A 25,355-nucleotide genomic window follows, 5' to 3' on the forward strand; every position below is an offset into this window, starting at 1 on the left:
TATCATACAAAAATGTGTCCCTTTTATTTTGTTGTTAGGGTAGAGTGCCATCAATCTACATATAGAAATGTTTCTTTCTGGTGATCCTTATATTATCTCGGTCAGTGGCCCAGGGATGAGGGTCCCTCTGTGTCTGTTTCAGGGGTCAAAGGGTCCACGTCACAGTCAGGGAAGATGCCAGAGGGAGGACCCTGATGGTTGTTCTGGCTGTTGATAGTGTCTAACCCCTTCTGCTCCATCTCCTCTTCTAGACTTCCAAAGCGCTCCACCACACAGTGGGCTGTGAGCCTGGCCTCTGGGTCGTGGTCCCAACACTCATTGATGGTGGCGCACAGAAGATCCATACCCTACAGTAGGGAAGAGTTGGACCAGGAAGGTTTGATTCATTGGCTATTTAGTCAATACAGAAAGTAAAAAAATATATATATATACAACCGTTCAAAAGTTTGTTTTCACATAGAAATGTCCCTGTTTTTGAAAGAAAAGCACATTTGTCCATTAAAATAACATCAAATTGATCAGAAATACAGTGTAGACAATGTTTAATGTTGTAAATGACTATTGTAGCTGGAAACGGCTGATTTTGAATGGAATATCTACATAGGTGTACAGAGGCCCATTATCGGCAACCATCAGTCCTGTGTTCTAATGGCACGTTGTGTTAGCTAATCCAAGTTTATCATTTTAATAGACAAATTAATCATTAGAAAACCCTTTTGCAATTATGTTAGCACAGCTGAAAACTGTTGTTCTGAATAAAACTGGTCTTTAGACTAGTTAAGTATCTGGAGCGTCAGCATTTGTGGGTTCAATTACAGGCTCAAAATGGCGAGAAACAGAATAACTTTTCTGAAACTCGTCAGTCTTGTTCTGAGAAATAAAGGCTATTCCATGAGAGAAATTGCCAAGAAACTGAAGATCTCGTACAACGCTGTGTACTACTCCCTTCACAGAACAGTGTAAACTGGCTCTAACCAGAATAGAAAGAGGAGTGGGAGGCCTTGTGGCACAACTGAGCAAGAGGAAAAGTACATTTGAGTGTCTAGTTTGAGAAACAGATGCCTCACAAGTCCTCAACTGCCAGCTTCATTAAATAGTACCCATCAAAACACCAGTCTCAACATCAACAGTGAAGAGGCGACTCCGGGATGCTGGCCATCTAGGCAGAGTTCCTCTGTCCAGTGTCTGTTATTTTGCCCATCTTAATCTTTTTATTGGCCAGTCTGAGATATGGCTTTTTTTTGCAACTCTGCCTAGAAGGCCAGCATCCTGCAGTCGCCTCTTTACTGGTGACGTTGAGACTGGTGTTTTTGCTGACGAGTTTCAGAAGAAAATGCTTTGTTTCTGGCCATTTTGAGCCTATAATCGAACCCACAAATGCTGATGCTCCAGATACTCAACAAGTCTAAAGAAGGACAGTTTTATTGCTTCTTTAATCAGCACAACAGTTTTCAGCTGTGTTATTAACATAATTGCAAAAGGGTTTTCTAATGATCAATTAGCCTTTTAAAATTATACATTTAGATTAGCTAACACAACGTGCCATTGGAACACCAGAGTGATGGTTGCTGATAATGGGCCTATGTAGATATTCCATTAAAAATCAGCCGTTTCCAGCTACAATGCTAACAGCATTAGTAATGTGGACACAGTATTTCTGAGCAATTTGATGTTATTTTAATGGACAAAAAATAGATTTTCTTTCAAAAACAAGGACATTTCTGTGACCCCAAACTTTTGAACGGTAGTATATATATATATATATTTATATATATACATAGCAACCATCACTCCGGTGTTCCAATGGCACGTTGTGTTATCCAAATGTATAATTTTCCAATTGAAAGATTAAGATGGGCAAAAGAACACAGACACTGGACAGAGAAACTCTGCCAAGATGGCCAGCATCCCGGAGTCGCCTCTTCACTGTTGATGTTGAGACTGGTGTTTTGATGGGTACTATACAGGAAGTAAACTGATGGAAGTAATATATTACTTCCATCAGTTTACTTCCTGTATTGGGTGAATTGGAATATAATTTACCCCACACCTGTTGACAACCAATGTGAATTATAGTTGATGTGATTGTAAACTGTTATCATAGGTTATCATGCAGACCGGGATTCAATTGGAAACCTCGCTATAGCACGCTTCATATTTAAACGTCATTTCCAATTGAGCCGACATCTGCAGCTCAATTGGAAACACGGTAACATGTCCTTCAACAGCCGCATTATCGACGAGAGCGCTCGTATTTAATACCGGCCTCAATGGGCAGAGGAGTGCTGACTTCCCAGTTCCCTCACCATGCACACACAACACAGTGTACCTGATGTGTTGTCCAGCTGGTGGGTATCTCAGGTCTGCCCCTGTCCCTCAGGACCAGGTCCCTCATGCTGTCCACACACGGCTGGTCACACACCTTAGAGCCAAAGGGCGGCTCATAACTCTTCACCTCTATGAAAATACAGGAAACACACTGTAAACGCTTTGTTATTTATCATATATTCTACACAGTCTATGTTACTTTAATCAAAGTCTGAGTTACAAACGTTTCCCCCGAATCACCGTAGTAGAATAGCTTAATGTACCCCCTATGACTTCGCAGCGGGAAACCATTTCCCAGAGGACCAGGGCCATGGAGTAGACATCCATCTGTTTAAAGGCCTCCAGATCCTCCAGATTCACCCTAGACTCCAACACCTCAGGGGCCATGTAGCGAGCTGTCCCCACCTGGACAACAAGGGAAAGGGACATTACAGATGTAGATATAAATTTGATCACCCTGTTGCAGGAGAACTGTCCTACAATGCAGGACATTTTAAACTTGTAGTTTATTTGAGGTTTAAAAATGCTTCTGAAGTTTGTAATTTCCTCTGTGAAATTTCAGACTTGATTTTCCCATTTGAAAAATGTATCAACCCCGACAGAAATGTCCATTATTTATAATTCACATAATAGTTCAAATGTCCTGTTGCTACAGGATTATTATCCTGTTGTAACAAATTGGCTTACTTTAAGATCCTACATCTGTACATTAAACATAATTTTGGTTTTATCACCGCGTTATAATACAATTTAATTCATATAGCGTAGTTTTTATTTAAGGTGGCATTCAACCAGGACTCTACAATTTAATATATTGTTATTTTCTGTAAGAATTTTCACAGATACAGTAGTTGTGTCAGAAGGCAGCATGCAGGCCTACTTTATAGTTGCTGTAGCTAGAGTAGATACCTCGTTCCCTTAGCGTTCCCTTAGCGACTACAATGAACATTACACCTGTTCCACCTTACCTGGCCACTGTTGGCAAAGTCATCCACGGTGAGGGAGAGGTCCAGCCTCAGAGCCAGACCAAAGTCACAGAGGGCACACTCTCTTCTGCTCTTCACCACGATGTTGCTGCTCTTCAGATCGCGGTGGGCCACAGGCACCTTGGGGATCCCACAGGGGGTGGTATCACTATGAAGGTGGGCCAATCCTTGAGCCACTGACCCAGCCATAGCACAAAGCTCAGCCCAGCTCAACACGTGGCCCGCCAGGAAGTCCTGAAATGAATGGATGGATGAATAAATGACATCTATTTTTGTGTCAAGTCGCCCTTTAGCCTTTTTTTTTTTTTTTTATTATTTTTTTTTTTAGCCCTTTTTCTCCCCAATTTCGTAGTATCCAATTGTTGTAGTAGCTACTATCTTGTCTCATCGCTACAACTCCCGTACGGGCTCGGGAGAGACGAAGGTTGAAAGTCATGCGTCCTCCGATACACAACCCAACCAGCCGCACTGCTTCTTAACACAGCTGCATCCAACCCGGAAGCCAGCCGCACCAATGTGTCGGAGGAAACACCGTGCACCCGGCAACCTTGGCTAGCGCGCACTGCGCCCGGCCCGCCACAGGAGTCGCTGGTGCGTGATGAGACAAGGACATCCCTACTGACCAAGCCCTCCCTAACCCGGACGACGCTAGGCCAATTGTGCGTCGCCCCACGGACCTCCCGGTCGCGGCCGGTTACGACAGAGCCTGCGCGCGAACCCAGGGACTCTGATGGTACATCTGGCGCTGCAGTACAGCGGCCCTTTAGCCTTTTAAAGGCAATTTCTCCAACGTTACAGAGATCACATTCATGGCAAACGCTGCGGATATCGGTTTAAGCGTAAATTACGTTTAGAAGTCAAATGCAATACGCTTGTTGACCACGTCACTTCGATTGGATCCTGGCCTCAATCAACTAAGCAATAACCAAAACAAAGACCAGCGGTGGAAGAAGTACCCAATTGTCAAACTTGAGTAAAAGTAAAGATACCTTAATAGAAAATGATTCAAGTAAAAGTGAAAGTCACCCAGTAAAATCCTACTTGAGTAAAAGTCTAAAAGTATTTGGTTTTAAATCTACTTAAGTATCAAAAGTACATGTAATTGCTAAAATATAAGTATCAAAAGTAAAAGTATAAATTATTTGAAATTCCTTATATTAAAAAAAAACAGTGTAGTGGAAATTTCACTACTGAGAGAGACTTGGACAATTCAAACAATCATATTTATTCAACACCGATTAATTATTGCAATAATGAAACCGTTGACCGCACACTAAGTTGTGTTGCCAAGAGCTTAACTGATAATGAAAAAACAGAGATCTTATATAGGACCTAAATGCTCAGTCAGTCATTTCTACCGTTCCCATAAGCCACCTTGGTCCACCTCCAGGTTATCTGCACAGGATGTTGTTTTACTTCCAACCCGGCTTAGTTTCACAAATGCCAGGAAGATGAGACAATGAGGCATCATTCTAAATTCTTCCAGGCTATCTCGGGTCACACACACCACATCTTGTCTATAGAATGCCAGCTTTTAGATTTTTATCACCAACTTATTGTGAGCTAATGCTATCCCTAGTAAAACCCATTTCCTTAACCAGACGCCCAAACTGCAGGAAGCTAGAGTAGACACCATAAAACTCAGTATTAGCAGGCCAGTCTTATTCTTAATTAAAAATATAACCGTTTACTATTAATATCAAAACAAATCAGGTAAGTATGTAATTTTTCCCTGACACCAGACAGCACGATTTTCTCGTTTTTTACATTTACGGCTAGCCAGGGGCACACTCCAACACTCGCACATAATTTACAAACTAAGCATTTGTGTTTAGTGAGTCCGCCAGATCAGAGGCAGGAGGGATGACCAGGGATGTTCTCTTGATAAGTGTGTGAAATTGACAATTTTTCTGTCCTGCTAAGCATTCAATCTGTAACCAGTACTTTTGGGTGTCAGGGGAAATGTATGGTACATGATTTTCTTTAGGAATGTAGTGGAGTAAAGTAAAAAATATCTAAAATATATGTACCCCCTATAAAAAATATAAATAGTAAAGTAATGTACAGATACCCTAAAAAACTACTTAAGTAGTAGTTTAAAGTATTTTTACTTAAGGACTTTACACCACTGACAAAGATAAACATACCTGCAGGTTCCCAAGGCTGTGATAGGCCATGACCAGCCAGTACTGCCTCTGAGGGGAGCCGGAGGGCCCTCGCTCCTCTGCTGTCAGGAATTTAACCACATTGTCGTGCTCCAGGTTGGCGTCAGAGAAGATGGCCCTCTCCTTACTCCAGGACACGTACTCCACAGACGGGAAGATCTTCAAATCAAATATCAAATCAAAATGTATTCAAAGTGTTATATCACATGAAAATCACATCAATAAAGACATCACACACCCTCTGAACGACCAATATAAAATGGTACAGTCCGGCCAACACTCAAAACCCCTCTCTGCAGAACAAACCGGGAACGCAAATCCTTTATTCCAAACAGCATCAGATTCCTAAACACAGACGGACTATAAAGCAAACCCACACTTACAGTATTCATCTACAGTGTATGTCTGTCTGAAGTTTGTCCTTTGATATGTGTTGCACATAAGTGAAGTGTTGTATGTCTTGTGTTTTTGTGTATAGACAAATTTCCCCTAAATGGACAACAAGGTATTCATTCATCCAGAACACTTTACAGAATAGTATTTTTTTTTTAAATGGGAGAGGGAAAACAAATGTTGTGTACCTAATTACAACCTACTTTCTACACAGTGTACTACTTTTGACCAGAGCCCAATGGGCCCTGGTCAAAAGCAGTGTTTTACATAGGGAATATGGTGCCATTTAGGGAGAAGGAAAACAAAACAGGGGAGAGGTAAGAACCTTCACTGCCACTGTCTCGTATAGAGAACCCGCGGCCTGGTGGTGGAGCTTGGCCCGCCACACCTCAGCGAAGCGACCCTTCCCCACCAAGGCTTCCAGCTGGATAGGCAGCTGCTCCATGTTGTGGTTGAAGTTGTAGGCCGGGACAGGACACATGTCAGAGGTGGTGTCGCCATTGATGGCTAACCGCTTGCCATGGCAGTCCTCACCACTGGTGATGACGTCCCCACTAAGTCCCTCCGGGATGTCCAAGGCCTGGTGAATGAATGAATGAATTAACTATATTTGTAGTTATGTATCAAGTCGCCTTTAGCAACCCATCCAATAGGGGATTTTAGTTGACAGCTTTTTATAAATTGCTTCCAGTTGGTTATGGTTGTGTCCCAAATAGCACCCTATTCCCTATATAGTGCACTACTTTTGACCAGGGACCTATGGGCTCTGGTCAAAAGGAGTGCACTATGTTGTTGGGTGCCAGTTGGGAAACACAATAACCAATTGGAAGCTATTATATTTTTCAGTGTTCCACCCACCTTGTAGTGTGTGCGTTTGGGAGCCCAGTCTTTGGGCTGCTTGCTGGGCTGTTTGGTACGGTACAGGTAGAAAGCCATGGAAGCAATGATAGCCACTAAGAAGGGAGGGACCAGGCTGATCACTACCACTGGGATCACATCTTTACTCTTGAGCTTGGAAAAACCTGAGGACACAGTTAAAAACACAGTGAAGACAACATGGAATCTGATCATAGGTAAGTATACAACATTACTACTACTACTACATTTTGTGGTATTTAAAGTGCCTTCAGAAAGTATTCATACCCCTTGACTTATTCCACATCTTGTTGTTTAACAGCCTGAATTCAAAATTGATTAAATATATATTTTTTCTCTCACCCATCTACACACAATATCCTATAATGACGAAGCGAAAACATGTTTTTTTTTAAATTGTGCAAATTTATTGAAAATTAAATGCAGAAATATCTCATTTACATAAGTATTCACACCCCTTTGCTATGACACTCAAAATTGAGCTCAGGTGCATCCAATTTCCTTTGATCTTCCTTGAGATGTCACTACAACTTGATTGGAGTCCACCTGTGGCCAATTAAATTGTTTGGACAAGATTTAGAAAAGAACACACCTGTCTATTTAGGGTCCCACAGTTGACAGTGTATGTCAAAGCAGAAATTATACCATGAAGTCCAAGGAACAGTCCGTAGATCTCCGAGTTAGGATTGTGGTGAGGCATATATCTGGGGAAGGGTATAAAACAAGTTCAATAATAGTGAAGTTTCCAAAAACACAATGGTCTCCATCACTGGAAAATGGAAAAAAATATATAACTACCCACTCTGCATAGAGCTGGCCGTCTGACCAAACTGAGCAACCAGGCAAGAAGGACCTTGGTCAAGGAGGTGACCAAGAACCCAATGACTACTCTGACAGAACAACAGAGTTCCTTAGCTGATATGACAGAACCTGCCAGAAGGACAAAAGTCTCTAGAGCACTTCACCAATCTTGGCTTTATAGGAGAGTGGCCAAATGGAATCCACTCCTGAGAAAAAGGCACATGACAGTATGCCTGGAGTTTGCAAAAAGACACGTGAAAGACTCAGAGCAAAATATTATGTGGTCTGATGAGACAAATGTAACACTTTGGCCTGAATGAGGAACTATGTCTGGAGAAAGCCAGACACAGCTCATCACCTGTCTAACGCCATCCCTACCGTGAAGCATGGTTGTGGCAGTATCATGCTATGGGGATGCTTTTCAGCGGCAGGGACACTGGTAAGGATGAGGGAACAATGAATGGAGCCAAATACAGGCAACTCCTTGATGAGAACCTGCTTCAGAATGCAAACGACCTTAGACTGGACCCCGAGCATACAGCCAAAGCAATGCTGGAATGACTTTGGAACAAGAATGTGCAAGTCCATGATGGTCCAGCCAAAGCCCAAACTTGAATCCCATTGAAAATCTGTGGAAATACTTGAAGATTGCTGTTCACCGCCGCTCCCCATCTAATTTAACAGAGCTCCAGAAAATCTTCAAGGAAGATTGGGAGAAAATCCTCAAATCCAGATGTGCAAAGCTGATACATAACATGGCTCAAAGCTGTAATCACCACCAAAGTGCTTCTACATTGTATTGACTCACGGGTGTGAATACTTACAGTACCAATCAGAAGTTTGGACACACTTACTCATTCAAGGGTTTCTCTTTATTTTGACTATTTTCTACATTGTAGAATAATAGTGAAGACATCAAAACCATGAACTAAAACATATGGAATCATGTAGTGACCAAAAAAGTGTTAGACAAATCAAAATATATTTTAGATTTTAGATTCTTAAAAAAAAGCCACCCTTTGCCTTGATGACAGCTTCGCACACTCTTGGCATTCTCTCAACCAGTTTCATGAGTTAGTCACCTGGAATGCACTTCAATTAACAGGTGTGCCTTTTTAAACATTAATTTGTGGGTCATTGTCCTGTTGAAAAACAAATTATAGTCCCACTAAGCGCAAACCACAAGGGGTGGCATATCGCTGCAGAATGCTGTGATAGCCATGCTGGTTAAGTGTGCCTCAAATTCTAAATAAATCATAGACAGTGTCAACAGCAAGGCACCCCCACACCATCACACTTCCTACTTTCACCTACTTTGCATCTCGCAAAGACAGCGGTTGGAACCAAAAATCTCAAATTTGGACTCAAACCAAGGGACAGATCTACACTGGTCTAATGTCCCTTGCTTATGTTACTTGGCCCAAGCAAGTATCTTCTTATTATTGGTGTCCTTTAGAAGTGGTTTCTTTGCAGCAAATAGACCAAAAAGAACTGATTCATGCAGTCTCTTCTGAACAGTTGATGTTGAGATGTGTCTGTAACTTGAACTCTCTGAAGCAATTATTTGGGCTGCAATTTCTGAGGCTTGTAACTCTAATAAATGTATCCTCTGCAGCAGAGGTAACTCTGTGGTCTTCCTTTCCTGTGGCGGTCCTCATGAGAGCCAGTTTCATCATAGCGCTTGTTGGTTTTTGCGAATGTGCCTGAAGAAACATTCCAGATTTCTTGACATTTTCCGGATGGACTGACCTTCAAGTCTTAAAGTAATGATGGACTGTCAGTTCTCTTTGCTTGTTTGAGCTGTTCTTGCCATAATATTGTCTTTGTCTCTGTGATTATTGTCTTATTTCACAGTAGAGCCTCTAGCCCCCCCCCCCCCCCCCAATATGCCTTGGATAGACCTTTTGTTCCACCCCCCCATACATGCGGTCACCTCACCTGGCTAAACTGGTGCCTCTATTCTTTCATCTATTCTTCCACGCCCAGAAATCTGTTCCTTTTACTCTCTGTTCCGAACGCACGAGACGACCAGTTTTTATAGCCTTTAGCCATACCCTTATTCTCCTCCTCCTCTGTTCCTCTGGTGATGTAGAGTCTAACCCAGGCCCTCTAGCCCCCAGCACCACTCCCATTCCCCAGGCATTCTCATTTGTTGACTTCTGTGACCGTAAAAGCCTTGGTTTCATGCATGTTAACATTAGAAGCCTCCTCCCGAAGTTTGTTTTATTCACTGCTTTACCACACTCTGCCAACCCAGATGTCCTAGCCGTGTCTGAATCCTGGCTTTGGAAGGCCACCAAAAATCCAGAAATGTCCATCCCTAACTATAACATTTTCCGACATGATATAACTGCCAAAGGGGGAGGAGTTGCAATCTACTGCAGAGATAGCCTGCAGAGTTCTGTCATACTATCCAAAACTATTCGAGCTTCTACTTTTAAAAATCCACCTTTCCAGAAACAAGTCTCTCACTGTTGCCGCTTGTTATAGACACCATATGTGAATTGATTGAATTGATTGAATTGATTGAATTGATTGCCCCCCATTTATCTTCAGAGTTCGTACTGTTACGTGACGTAAATTGGGACATGCTTAATTAACACCACAGCCGTCCTACAATCGAAACTAGATGCCCTCAATCTCACACAAATTATCAAGGAACCTACCAGGTACAACCCTAAATCTAAATCCATAAACACCCTCATAGATATCATGACCAACTTGCCCTCTAAATACACCTCTGCTGTCTTCAACCAGCAGAGGGGGCAAACTACCTGCCCTCCAGGACACCTACACCACCCAATGTCACAGGAAGGCCATAAAGATCATCAAGGACAACAACCACCCGAGCCACTGCATGTTCACCCAGCTATCATCCAGAAGGTGAGGTCAGTACAGGTGCATCAAAGCAGGGACCGATAGACTGAAAAACAGCTTCTATTTCAAGGCCATCAGACTGTTAAATAGCCACCACTAACATTGAGTGGCTGCTGCCAACACACTGACTCAACTCCAGCCACTTTAATAATGAAAATTGATGGAAATTGAAATATATCACTAGCCACTTTTAAACAATGCTACTTAATACAATGTTTACATACCCTACATCACTCATCTCATATGTATATACTGTACTCTATATCATCTACTGCATCTTTATGTAATACATGTATCACTAGCCACTTTAAACTATGCCACTTTGTTTACATACCCTACATTACTCATCTCATATGTATATACTCTACTCTATACCATCTACTCCATCTTGCCTATGCCGTTCTGTACCATCACTCATTCATATATTTTTATGTACATATTCTTTATCCCTTTACACTTGTGTGTATAAGGTATTCATTTTGGAATTGTTAGGTTAGATTACTCGTTGGTTATTACTGCATTGTCGGAACTAGAAGCACAAGCATTTCGCTATACTCGCATTAACATCTGCTAACCATGTATATGTGACAAATACATTTGATTTGATCTCAGCAATCACTGCCTCATTGCCTGCGTGTGTAATGTGTCCGCAGTCAAACGACCACCCCTCATCACTATCAAATGCTCCCTAAAACACTTCAGCGTGCAGGCCTTTCTAATCGACCTGCCCCGGGTATCCTGGAAGGATATTGACCTCATCCCGTCAATAGAGGATGCCTGGTTGCTCTTTAAAAATGCTTTCCTCACCATCTTAAATAAGCATGCCCCGTTCAAAAAATGTAGAACTAAGAACAGACACTGTAAAGTCCATGGAGAATAAGAGCACCTCCTCTCAGCTGCCCACTGCACTGAGGCTAGGTAACACTGTCACCACCGATAAATCTATGATAATCGATCATTTCAATAAGCATTTTTCTACGGCTGGCCATGCTTTCCACCTGGCTACCCCTACCCCAGCCAACAGCTCAGCACCCCCTGCAGCAACTTGTCCAAGCCCCCCCCCCCCCCCCCACACACACTTCTCCTTCACCCAAATCCAGACAGCTGATGTTCTGAAAGAGCTGCAAAATCTGGATCCCTACATATCAGCTGGGCTAGACAATCTGGACCCTCTCTTTTTAAAATGATCCGCCAAAATTGTTGCAACCAGCCTGTTCAACCTCTCTTTTGCATCATCTGAGATCCCCAAAGATTGGAAAGCTGCCGCGGTCATCTCCTTCTTCAAAGGGGGAGACACTCTAGACTCAAACTGTTATAGACCTATATCCATCCTACCCTGTCTTTCTAAAATCTTCGAACGCCAAGTTAACAAAGAGATCACCGACCATTTCGAAATCACACCGTACCTTCTCCACTATGCAATCTGGTTTCCGAGCTGGTCATGGGTGCACCTCAGCCATGCTCAAGGTCCTAAACAATATCATAACCGCCATCGATAAAAGACAGTACTGTGCAGCCGTCTTCATCGACCTGGACAAGGCCTTCAACTCTGTCAATCACCGCATTCTTATCGGCAGACTCAATAGCCTTGGCTTCTCAAATGACTGCCTCGCCTGGTTCACCAACTACTTCTCAGATAGAGTTCAGTGTGTCAAATCGGAGGGCATGTTGTCCGGACTTCTGGCAGTCTCTATGGGGTGCCTTCTTTGGACAACAACCCTCCAAACGAGCTTCAATGCCATACAACTCTACTTCCGTGGCCTCCAACTGCTTTTAAATGCTAGTAAAACTAAATGCATGCTCTTTAACCAATTGCTGCCCCCACCCGCCTGCCCGAATAGCATCACTACTCTGGACGGTTCTGACTCAGAATATGTGGACAACTACAAATACCTAGGTGTCTGGTTAGACTGTAAACTCTCCTTCTAGAATCACATTAAGCATCTCCAATCCAAAATTAAATCTAAAATCGGCTTCCTATTTCGCAGCAAAGCCTCCTTCACTCATGCTTCCAAACATACCCTCGTAAAACTGACTATCCTACCTATCCTCGACTTCAGCGATGTCATTTACAAAATAGCCTCCAGCACTCTACTCAGCAAACTGGATGTAGTCTATCACAGTGCCATCTGTTTTGTCACCAAAGCCCCATATTCTACCCACCACTGTGACCTGTATGCTCTCGTTGGCTGGCCCTCACTACATATTCGTCGCCAAACCCACTGGCTCCAGGTCATCTATAAGTCTTTGCTAGGTAAAGCCCCACCTTATCTCAGCTCACAGGTCACCATAGCAACATCCACCCATTGCCCGCGCTCCATATTTCACTGGTCATCCCCAAAGCCAACACTTCCTTTGGTCACCTTTTCTTCCAGTTCTCTGCTGCCAATGACTGTAACGAATTGCAAAAATCACTGAAGCTGGAGTCTTATATCTCCCTCTCTAACTTTAAGCATCAGCTGTCAGAGCAGCTTACCGATCACTGTACCTGTACACAGCCAATCTGTAAATAGCTCACCCTGCTATCTCATCCCCATATTGTTATTTATCCTCTTGCTCTTTTGCACCCCAGTATCTCTACTTGCACATCATCATCTGCACATCTATCACTCCAGTGTTAATGCTAAATTGTAATTATTTTGCCTCTATGGCCTACGTATTGCCTTACCTCCCTACTCTTCTACATTTGCACATAACTGTACATAGATCTTTCTATTGTGTTATTGACTGTGCGTTTGTTTATGTGTAACTCTGTGTTGTTGCTTTTGTCGCACTGCTTGCTTTATCTAGGCCAGGTCGCAGTTGTAAATGAGAACTTGTTCTCTACTGGCCGACCTGGTGAAATAAATAAAATATATACAAAATATGGACTTGGTCTTTTACCAAATAGGACTATATTCTGTATACCACCCCTACTTTGTCACAATACAACTGATTGTCTCAAAAGCATTAAGGAGGAAAGAAATTCCACAAAATAACGTTTAACCAGGCACACCTGTTAATTGAAATGCAATCCAGGTGACTACTTCATGAAGCTGGTTGAGAGAATGCCAAGAGTGTGCACAGCTGTCATCAAGGCAGGAGGGTGGCTACTTTGAAAAATCTCAAATCTAAAATATATTTTGATTTGTTTAACACTTTTTTGGGGGTTACTACATGATTCCATATGTGTTAGTTCATAGTTTTGATGTCTTCGCTATTATTCTACAATGTACAAAATAGAAAAAATGAACAAAAACCCTTGAATGAGTAGGTGTGTCCAAACGTTTGACTGGTACTGTATGTGAATAAGATATTTCTGTATTTAATTTTCAACAAATTTGCAAACATTTCTAAAAACATGTTTTCACTTTGTCATTATGGGGAATTGTGTGTAGATGGGTGAAAACATTATCACATTTAATCCATCTTGAATTCAGGCTGTAACAAAATGTGGAATAAGTCAAGAGGTATGAACACTTTCTGAAGGCACTGTACATTATACATGTTTCTCCTCTTTTTATTGATAGACTAAATTGTAAATAATCCTAATTAATCATCAAATACTTAAATAATCCTAATAAAATACTTTTCAATGTAAGAAATGTCTGGTTGCACCATGTATACCACGCCTGGTTCCAGGGTAAAAAAAAATACTTCTTACCATTGGAGCCCTTGTCGAATATGAGCTTATCGTTGCACTCGTGTTCTCCCAGGCAGCCACAGACGAACAGGACCCCGTCCTCAGAAGGATGAGGAGTCATCACACACTCGTTGGAGGAGTAGTTAGACAACATGATGTTCTCCAGGGGCTGCTGGGGCTGGTGGCATAACGTCTTCACACTCGTACTCTGGTTGTCCTTCCGCCTGGGTCACATGGAAACCCACAAACACAGGCAAGCAGACAGGCAGAGAGGCAGGCAGGCGAGCAGGCAGACGGACACACACGTGTGCAGGCCCACACATACGCGCAGGCACACACACATGCAGGCACACACACACACACACAAAAGTTATTTATCAAACTAGTAAACGGAAATAGCTGAACTATTTTAGAATAGGAAAATGGGTCTGGAAGTTGCCTTTTTACTTTTGTGGTTTTGTGTGGAATTGTTATGCATGATTTGTTCGAGTGGACTGGAAGTTTTTATTTTACAAATGGTCAATCCAATCTGCTTTGTATCTTGCCTGCCAACAACACCAGTCTCAATAACACCAGTCTCTTTTAATCCGTATGCATCCCAAATGGCACCATATTCTCTATGTAGTGCACTACTGTTGACCAGTGACCATAGGGTGCCATTGGAGCACCCAATAGACTTTACAGAAACAACCACCCTGGGCTAGGAGGGGCGATGAGGGCAGGAACTAAGACCAAGTATGCATACCCTAAAACATGAACTACTTTTGACCAGGGCCCATAGGAAACTATTTCTTTATTACTGTAGAGGTTTGACCACCAGGTTCCAGCATACCAGACTGAGAGTAGCAATCAAATAGAGACACAATTGACTTTGTCCGCTTCATTGCAAACATAGGAAAGCAAACTGGGTGGTTCGAGCCCTGAATGTTGATTGGCTGACAGCCGTGGTATATCAGACCGTATGTCACAGGTTTGACGAAAAATGTATTTTTACTGCTCCAATTACGTTGGTAACCATTTACAAAAGCAATAAGGCACCTCGGGTGATTGTGGTATATGACCAATATACCACTGCTAAGGGCTGTATGTAGGCACTCCACGTTGCATAAGAACAGCCCTTAGCTGTGGGATATTGGCCATATTCCACACCTCCTCAGGCCTTATTGTGTAAATATACTATACCTTGAATGGGAAGCTATATATATGTTTTTTTCTAAATTTAACTAGGCAAGCCAGTTAAGAACAAATTCTTATTTACAATGACAGCCTACCGGGGAACAGTGGGTTAACTGCCATGTTCAGGGGGAGAACAACAAACATTTACCTTGTCAACTCAGGGATTCGACCCAGCAACCTTTCGGTTACTGGCCCAACACTCTAACCACTAGGCTACCTGCCGCCCTTATAAGCTAAACCAGATCAACATTACTAGTTGTTGTATGTATATCTGTATGTATTTGTCTATAACGTTCTTGCTGCTTTTAATGTGAGAGGCTCATTCTTTATATAGCCTATTTCAAATAAACTTGAATTTAGGAAACCTGCACACTTACCATATAGCAACGCAGATCTCTTCACTCAGATTACAGAAGGAGGAGAGGGAACAGTTGGTGTAACACACACTGTCCTCACAGATAGGGCTGGAGTAGTCACACCACTTACACAGGCTGGTCTTGATGTGTGTGAAGGAGAGGATGGGAAGGCCTGTGGAATACACACACATGCACGCATGTAAGTGCATACACATGCGCAGGCAAGCACATACACACACGCACAATAATCAGAGGAAAGCAGTTCTGGCTCCGTATAGAATTGCTGGCACAAAACAGAACCAAAGGGCCAGGCTATACAACTTTACATGGCTCTGTGACTATAAACCAAGGCTAAACAGGTTTTCACAACTTTCTCCAGAAGACAAAGTTTACTTTCAAATCAAGTTTTGATATATCTCCAAAACCATATCGTTATCACACCGATCTGCCAAATGTTCTGCATTTTAGAGCACACACTTTTTATTGTGACAAGCCACATCAGCTAGGTTGCAGGCACAGCTCTGGGGTGCATCCCAAATGACACCCTATTCTCTGGATAATGCACTACTTTTGACCACAGCCCTATGGGTCCTGATCAAAACCTGACAAAAGTAGTGCACTATAAATGGAATAGGATTCCATTTGGGACGCACCCCTGGTTTATCTAGATAAGCAAAGGGCTGGGATAGGATATCCATAATGTGTGAAGGTCTGTAGACATTGGCCCAATTTGACTCTGTGCCTCATACTGTAGGCGTTTGAGGGTGCTTCCAAACCAAATTGCATGACACTGAAATGCATAATTTATTCCCCGCCAGCAGTGGGTCTAACATGAACAGCCAGAGTAGAGCATTCCCATTCCTCTGCCATAACGGTCCAGACCTCTTGGTAGAGACGATTGACGTACAGGGAAGCTTTACTAGTAACTGGTTCTTATTCAAAATATTTATGTTTTATTATACATTTTTGCTTATGTACAAAGTATATAATAGATTCCAAACCTTTTTCAAATACGTTTTTGATTGTAAATGAAACACAGTGAATATGTATTTGGCTCAGGCATGGTTTGGCTGTGGTGCTGTGGTTTGACACAGGCTCTAGAAGGCATAGTGAGTGTTTCTTCCCACACATCTTATCTGCCGTTCCCTCCCTGCTTGTGTTTCCACATAACAACAATATTAATGGCTGATTCAAGCCAGATGAGGGATTTTTATTACTCCGGGAGGGATGGTGATCTAACAAAACTACGCAAACATTAAAAGAGGCTGTACACATATTACACAAAGGCTTCCAGATGTTGGCCAATGCCAACCATCAAAATACACACACACACACACACACACACACACACACACACACACACACACACACAAAGACTAAGGAAGAGAGGGGGGAGAAAATAGAGAAAAAAAATACAACTAAAAAGGCTGGGTAAGCAACAAAAAAAAGCACCCTCCACAAACGTTCAACTAATTAAAATCAGCAGTGACTGCTCCAGAAATAAATTGAAGCCAGAAGTTTCGCCTGAGCCAAGTTTGAAGCTCGGCCCCTTTGTGTCTTATGGGAAATCCAACCGCTCTGCTGCATGCTTCAAACCGGGAGGCCCAGGGATGTTGGCTGCATTTATTTGGTTTTCAGTTTCAGCCTCAAGTCTCAACTAACTCTCCCTGGTTCCCTATCAGCTTACCCATAGAAATAGATTCACTACGATGGCATCCCAATACAAGTTGGTCTAAAATGGGTAGATCGTAATTGGTAGGATCTGTGATTATATTTTTATAACTACACTGACTATACTCACCACACAAAAAAACACCATCACAGTAGAAGAGCTTGAAAGGTTAATGTTTCTAAAAAGATCAAGTACATACTGTAATACATGTATATTTCCCTCTCAAATAAATAATGTGGGTTTTAAGGAAAAATCTAAGAAAGTAGCGAGGTCTTTAAATCGAATCAGTTCTGTAAAAAAGTAATGTAGTCTAAGCTCAGTAGGTTCAAATGTTTATTGAATTCTGTCTGGATCTTGTTTTTAGAAGATATGTTCAAGACATCACCAGAACATGCAACATCCTCTACATTATGTGTTGATGGTGATGTTGCTATTGTTCAAGTTAGTTTGCCTAATATGGGTAAATAAAACAAGAAAACTCCCAAATCTCTTATTTTTCTCATCTGCACTCTCATTCCTTTTGTCCTTTTGGACAGAGAACCGTCCTGGTGTCGTTGTAAAGTCCATGTTTGTGCAAAGTTAGCTTTACATTAGAAAAATCTTAGTTCAAACGGTATATTCTTTATTTATCCCTTATTTTACCAGGTAAGTTGACTGAGAACACATTCTCATTTGCAGCAACGACCTGGGAGAGGAGGGGGATTAATGAGCCAATTGTAAACTGGGGATTATTAGGTGACCATGATGGTTTGAGGGCCAGATTGGGAATTTAGCCAGGACACCGGGGTTAACACCCCTACTCTTACAATAAGTGCCATGGGATCTTTAATGACCTCAGAGAGTCAGGACACCCATTTAACGTCCCATCCAAAAGACAGCACCCTACACAGGGCAGTGTCCCCAATCACTGCCCTAAGGTATTGGGATATTTCTTTAGACCAGACCTCTTTCTACCAAGACCTGGCCGTCCCTCTAAACTTTCAGCTCATACAAGGAGAAGACTGATCAGAGATGCAGCCAAGAGGCCCATGATCACTCTGGATGAACTGCAGAGATCTACAGCTGAGGTGGGAGACTCTGTCCATAGGACAACAATCAGTCGTATATTGCACAAATCTGGCCTTTATGGAAGAGTGGCAAGAAGAAAGCCATTTCTTAAAGATATCCCTAAAAAGTGTCGTTTAAAGTTTGCCACAAGCCACCTGGGAGACACACCAAACATGTGGAAGAAGGTGTTCTGGTCAGATGAAACCAAAATTGAACTTTTTGGCAACAATGCAAAACGTTATGTTTGGCGTAAAAGCAACACAGCTGAACACACCATCCCCACTGTCAAACATGGTGGTGGCAGCATCATGGTTTGGGCCTGCTTTTCTTCAGCAGGGACAGGGAAGATGGTTAAAATTGATGGGAAGATGGATGGAGCCAAATACAGGACCATTCTGGAAGAAAACCTGATGGAGTCTGCAAAAGACTTGAGACTGGGACGGAGATTTGTCTTCCAACAAGACAATGATCCAAAACATAAAGCAAAATCTACAATGGAATGGTTCAAAAATAAACATATCCAGGTGTTAGAATGGCCAAGTCAAAGTCCAGACCTGAATCCAATCGAGAATCTGTGGAAAGAACTGAAAACTGCTGTTCACAAATGCTCTCCATCCAACCTCACTGAGCTCGAGCTGTTTTGCAAGGAGGAATGGGCAAAAAATGCAGTCTCTCGATGTGCAAAACTGATAGAGACATACCCCAAGCGACTTACAGCTGTAATCGCAGCAAAAGGTGGCGCTACAAAGTATTAACTTAAGGGGGCTGAATAATTTTGCACGCCCAATTTTTCAGTTTTTGATTTGTTAAAAAAGTTTGAAATATCCAATAAATGTCGTTCCACTTCATGATTGTGTCCCACTTGTTGTTGATTCTTCACAAAAAAATACAGTTTTATATCTTTATGTTTGAAGCTTGAAATGTGGCAAAAGGTCGCAAAGTTCAAGGGGGCCGAATACTTTCGCAAGGCACTGTATATCCCTTTGAGCGATCCCGCCTAGTCTTAAACAATAAATAGGGTTTCCTCTATCGTAATCGCTCCTCTTTCACCCCAGCTGCCAAACTAACTCTGATTCAGATGACCATCCTACCCACGCTAGATTACAGAGACATCATTTATAGATTGGTAGGTAAGGGTGCTCTTGCGCGGCTAGATGTTCTTTACCATTCGGCCATCAGATTTGCCACCAATGCTCCTTATAGGACACATCACTGACCTCTATACTTCTCTGTAAACTGGTCATCTCTGTGTATCTGTCGCAAGACCCACTGATTGATGCTTATTTATAAAACCCTCTTAGGCCTCACTCCCCCCTATCTGAGATCTCTACTGCAGCCCTCATCCTCCACACACAACACCCGTTCTGCCAGTCACACTCTGTTAAAGGTCCCAAAAGCACACACATTTCCGGGTCGCTCCTGTTTCCAATTTGCTGCAGCTAGCGACTGGAACAAGCTGCAACAAACACTCAAACTGGACAGTTAAATCTCAATCTCTTCATTTAAAGACTCAATCATGGACACTCTTACTGACAGCTGTGGCTGCTTTGTGTGATGTATTGTTGTCTCTACCGTCTTGCCCTTTGTGCTGTTGTTTGTGCCTAGTAATGTTTGTACCATGTTTTGTGCTGCTACCATGTTGTTGTTGTGTTGTTTTGCTACCATGCAGTGTTGTCATGTGTTGCTGCCTTGCTATGTTGTTGACTTAGGTCCCTCTTTATGTAGTTTTGTGTTGTCTCTCTTGTTGTGATGTGTGTTTTGTCCTATATTTATATTGTATTTATTTAGTATTTTTAATCCCAAGCCCTCGTCCCCACAGGAGGCCTTTGACTTTTGGTAGGCCATCATTGTAAATAAGAATTTGTTCTTAACTGACTTTCCTAGTTAAATAAAGGTTAAATAAATAACAAATCTAGTGGTTAAGAGCTTTGGCCCAGTAACCGAAAGGTCGTTGGTTTGAATCCCCAAGCCGACTAGGTGAAAAATCTGTTGACGTGCCTTTGAGTAAGACACTTAACCCTAATTGCTCCTGTAAGGCGCTCTGGATAAGAGCGCCTACTAAATGACAAAATAAATGTTTTAACAAATGTAAATAAACTTTACGCAACCAGATATTAGTTCTAACAATCAAATGATGTGATTTAGTCCAGTCTTAAAGCTGGACCTTAAGCATAACACAATCAATGTGTCAATATTCATAACATTAAAAAAACATGAGATATGAAGATTGCATTAGATACAGTGCATTCAGAAAGTGTTCAGAACCCTTGATTTTTCCACATTTTGTTACATTACAGCCTTATTAGAAAATGTATAACATATTTTTTTCCCTCATCAATCTACACACAAAACCCCCATAATGAAAGAGCAAAAACAAGTTTTTAGACATTTTTGCAAATGTATTAAAAAACAACAGAAATAACTTATTTACATAAGCATTCAGACCCTTTGCTTTGAGACTCAAAATTGAGCTCAGGTGCATCCTGTTTCCATTGATCATACTTGAGCTGTTTCTACAACTTGATTGGAGTCCACTGTGCTAAATTAAATTGATTGGACACGATTTGGAAAGGCACACACCTGTCTATATGAGGTCCCAAAGTTGACAGTGCATCACTCTTAAATGGAAGAAGTTTGGAACCACCAAGACTCTTCCTAGAGCTGGCCCCCCGGCCAAACTGAGCAATTGGAGGGCCTTGGTCAGGGAGGTGACTCTGATAGAGCTCCAGAGTTCCTTTGTGGAGGTGGAAGAACCTTCAAAAAGGACAAACATCTCTGCAGCACTCCACCAATCAGGCCTTTATGGTAGAGGGGCCAGATGGAAGCCACTCCTCAGTAAAAGGCACATGACAGCCCGCTTGGAGTTTGCCAAAAGGCACCTAATGGACTCCCAGACCATGAGAAACAAGATTCTCTGGTCTAACGAAACGAAGATTGAACTCTTTGGCCTGAATGCCCAGAATCGCGTCTGGAGGAAACCTGGCACCATCCCTACGGTGAAGCATGGTGGTGGCAGCATCATGCTGTGCGGATGTTTTTTAGCGGCAGGAACTAGGAGACTAGTCAGGATTGAGGGAAAGATAAATGGCGCAAAGTACAGAGAGATCCTTGATGAAAACCTTCTCCAGAGTGCTCAGGACCTCAGATTGGGGCAAACATTCAACTTCCAAAAGGAAGCACACAGCCAATACAATGCAGGAGTGGCTTCGGAATAAGTCTTTGAATGTCCTTGAGTGGCTCAGCCAGAGCCCGGACTTGAACCTGATCGAACATCATCGAACATCCAACCTGACAGAGCTTGGGAGGATTTTCAGAGAAAAATGGGAGAAGCTCCCCAGTTGTGCCAAGCTTGTAGCATCATACCCAAGACGACTCAAGGCTGTAATCACTGCCAAAGGTGCTTCAACAAAGTACTGTGTAAAGGATCTGAATACTTATGTAAATAATATACACAACCATTCAAAAGTTTGTGGTCACTTAGAAATGTCCTTGTTTTTGAAAGAAAAGCATTTTGTTGTCCATTAAAATAATATCAAATTGATCAGAAATACAGTGTAGACATTGTTAATGTTGTTAATGACTATTGTAGCTGGAACTGGCTGATTATAAAAAAATGTATGGAATATCTACATAGGCGTGCAGAGGCCCATTATCAGCAACTACCACTCCTGTGTTCCAATGCACGTTGTGTTAGCTAATCCAAGTTTATCATTTTAAAAGGCTAATTTATAATTAGAAAACCCTTTTGCAATTATGTTAGCACAGCTGAAAACTGATTAAAGAAGCAATAAAACGGACCTTCTTTAGACTAGTTGAGCATCAGCATTTATGGAGCATCAGCATTTATGGGTTTGATTACAGGCTCAAAATGGCCAGAAACAAAGCACTTTCTTCTGAAACTCGTCAGTCTAATCTTGTTCTGAGAAATTAAGGCTATTCTATGAGAGAAATATCCAAGAAACTGAAGATCTCGTACAGCGCTGTGTACTACTCCCTTCACAGAACAGCGCAAACTGTCGCTAACCAGAATAGAAAGAGGAGTGGGAGGCCCCGGTGCACAAATGAGCAAGAGGACAAGTATATTAGGATGTCTAGTTTGAGAAACAGACGCCTCACAAGTCCTCAACTGGCAGCTTCATGAAATAGTACCCGCAAAACACCAGTCTCAACGTCAACAGTGAAGAGGTAGGATGCTGGCCTTCTAGGCAGAGTTGCAAAGAAAAATCCATATCTCAGACTGGCCAATAAAAAGAAAAGATTAAGATGGACAAAAGAACACTGGATAGAGGAACTCTGCCTAGAAGGCCAGAATAAGGCTGTAACGTAACAAAAAAGTAAAGGTGTCTGAATACTTTCCGAGTGCATTGTACATAAGATGATTCCAAGTGAATCATCTTATTGTAACCTAAGGGTTAGTCAAAGGATGAGAATAAGCCACTAAATTAAGAGGAGTGGCCAGAGGTAAAATTGGGGGCATAGTATTCTCTCTTGTTATAGCTACAGGCTATTTTCTCATACTCAACAATGAAAAGCCACTGTATTTGTTGTGAATCAGTTGAATCGTTCTTTGCTCCTCCATGAGTGCAATGCCACCCTTGCCAACCAAAGTAGAAAAATATTTTTGTCCTAAATGACACCCTATTCACTATGTAGTTCACTGCTTTTGAACAGGGTGTATGGCGCTCTGGTCAAATGTTGTGCACTATATACGGAATAGGGTGCCATTTGGGACACATACAGAGGCTAACAGAACACACAGGGGTCCGTTTGTGTCTCCAGTGGCCATCGCAAGCTGGGCACATAGAGAAGGAGGAGGGGGTAGGAGGAGAAGAAGGGGCATTTTGCATCTTATTTTTGCCTGCTTATGTCATCACAATCTTGTCATTGTGGGCTGATGTGGGATGATGGAAGGTCAGGCTAGAGAACACAACACAAAGCTCATCATGTCATGGCACTCATTGTGCTCTGTGTCACTTTGCTCCCTCCATATCACTGAATATCACTTGTAAGTAGTAAGTATGCAACTTATGTCCCCAAGAAGGCAAACCCTGAAAATAGGTCATGTGAGAAGTTACATCATTCACAAGAAGACTTGCTCAACTCTTACTAAGTTCTGTATCATGAATATCAATGAGTTTTAAGCTGCTTCTATAGCCCAGGAGTAATCTTCATAAGATGCGAGTAGAACACCATTACCTCTATAGTACTTACAGTAGGCTACATGACCTCCGAACACCTCCTCAACATCTTGTCCCTTTGATTTCTCAATATCACTTGTAAGCAGTAAGTGTGCAACTTTTTAAGTCCTCAAAAGGACACACTGAAAATGGGTCAAGTGAGGAGTTTCCCCACTTCTTCTACAGTAACAATGCCTACAGAGTGTACTTGAGCTACAAACTCCTCCTCAATCTATATCAGTGCTTCCAATCTTGTATTCCTTGAGGAGAAGTGCCCCTATTTGCATGCAGCAGGGATAATTGAGTCTCAGAATAAATTTCCTGTTTGGAAATGTTCATTACAGATGGCAGCAGTAACATTTTTTGATGTGGTCGCATCACATCACAGTTCTATTGCATCTTTTCACTATCACAACTACTGAGACCGGGTCTAATAAACTTGTCACAGTTACATGGAGGTAGTGATCAAGCCAGGGTTGTTTATTTTTATGTTCTTAAATAAAATAACCCTAATGTTTGTGAGTTGTTGTTATAACTTATTGACTTCATATTCAAATAAAATCTGAAATTATTGCGGGAAATTGTTTGAGACAAATGTTAGTTAGTTTAGTTTACTTCAGATTCTGTTAATATTGGCAAACCTTTGAACATTGAAGTAAACAATACATGATTTCAAGTGAAATTCTATTAAACATTCAAAGTCTGCTGATAATAATTCAAACAGGTAAACAGCTAAATGACTGTCAAAGTGTCATAAATGTTTTTCACCAGATTGGATGACTTGGATCATGGTTTTTACAATGCAGTCATTTCAATTTGATTATATGCCTCCAGAGGTTCCCGAGGACTATTCCTATTGATTTAGTTTAGTTGACTGCCAGGAAATCCTTTAGTTGGACAGTAACTGCTAAAGCACATACAAATGCTATGTTACATGTTGTAAAACTACTGGTTTAATGAATCGCATAGCTAAGGTAAATACAAAAATAGATTTAAACAAATGAACAAAGGGAAAGGAAGAAATAATATATAACGTGACAGTTTATTATCATTAAATCCGCTATTCCATCACATATCTGATATTGAGAAAATAACACCTATGTCACTTTTCCACTGAAGAAACGTATTCTTGTCATATTTCAGAAATAGAGTAATTTTGAGAGTCTGTTTTACACGGCCAGATCCTCCTTTGAATAAACATTTGATCCTCCTCCCCCTTCACAACTTCACGAAATTGAAGAAACAATGGACACTGAACACTTAAAAGTGAATACGGAGTGAGTAACGAATAAAAAAATACTTACAGAAAGACAGAAGAACAATATTCACTGCCGAGAATCTCCAGCACCCCATAATCTTAACATAAAAATGTAAACCCGGTCAAAACGTCGTGGTCGAAATGTATCTTTCTATGTATTTGAGAATGTGAGTAGTGAGCTTATTGAAGCTGTATTCAGTGAAACAACTGGTTGGGCTTGGGGCTTTTGGCTGGAGTTCCGTGTAGGCAGATCCAGATGTTTTTCATCCAGCTGTGTTAAGGGACCCGCCCAGGAATTGAACTTGATGAATATCGGATCCAAAATCTGTAGAATGTGGGGTGACAGGGTGAACTGGGATGTGTAGTAGGATAATATAAATAGTAATCCTAATACCAATAATAACAATAATAGCTCAGAACGATCATTCTTGAAAATTGATTGTGCAATTGTCTTTGTGTTTAGATGTTGTAGGCTTCAGCCCTGTCTTTATATCTGCCATGTGTGTTTTGCTGTGTTTCATTTATTGTGCAACGTTAGGCTATTTATTGTCTCACAGCCGAAGACTATTCCGGGAAAAGTTATTATATTCTATTCACTTTGAGCTAGCAATAACAGCCTAA

The 25,355-nt window shown here is 41.7% G+C and overlaps 1 protein-coding gene across 2 annotated transcripts; it reads right to left on the bottom strand.

Annotated features, from left to right (window-relative positions):
- Positions 1-25,021, bottom strand: LOC110501778 (TGF-beta receptor type-2). 2 transcript variants are annotated; one of them, XM_090216000.1, is made up of 11 exons: positions 24,781-24,934; positions 15,602-15,752; positions 14,070-14,272; positions 7,341-7,452; positions 6,731-6,894; positions 6,198-6,452; positions 5,462-5,638; positions 3,297-3,548; positions 2,592-2,733; positions 2,330-2,457; positions 1-347 (listed from the first exon to the last, which is right to left on the bottom strand). In XM_090216000.1, the coding sequence occupies exons 5-11, from the start codon at positions 6,806-6,808 to the stop codon at positions 102-104; spliced, it is 1,278 nt and encodes a 425-aa protein (XP_090072126.1). In that variant the 5' UTR covers positions 6,809-6,894; positions 7,341-7,452; positions 14,070-14,272; positions 15,602-15,752; positions 24,781-24,934; the 3' UTR covers positions 1-101. The 2 variants fall into 2 exon arrangements, with proteins under 2 accessions (XP_090072126.1, XP_021435276.1); XM_021579601.3 differs by lacking the exon at positions 7,341-7,452 and having other exon boundaries at positions 24,781-25,021.
- Between the last annotated feature and the right edge of the window lie 334 nt (positions 25,022-25,355).

Source organism: Oncorhynchus mykiss, chromosome 22 (assembly GCF_057628025.1).
Source record: "Oncorhynchus mykiss isolate SJ-2025 chromosome 22, ASM5762802v1, whole genome shotgun sequence".
Classification (NCBI taxonomy): Eukaryota; Metazoa; Chordata; class Actinopteri; order Salmoniformes; family Salmonidae; genus Oncorhynchus; species Oncorhynchus mykiss.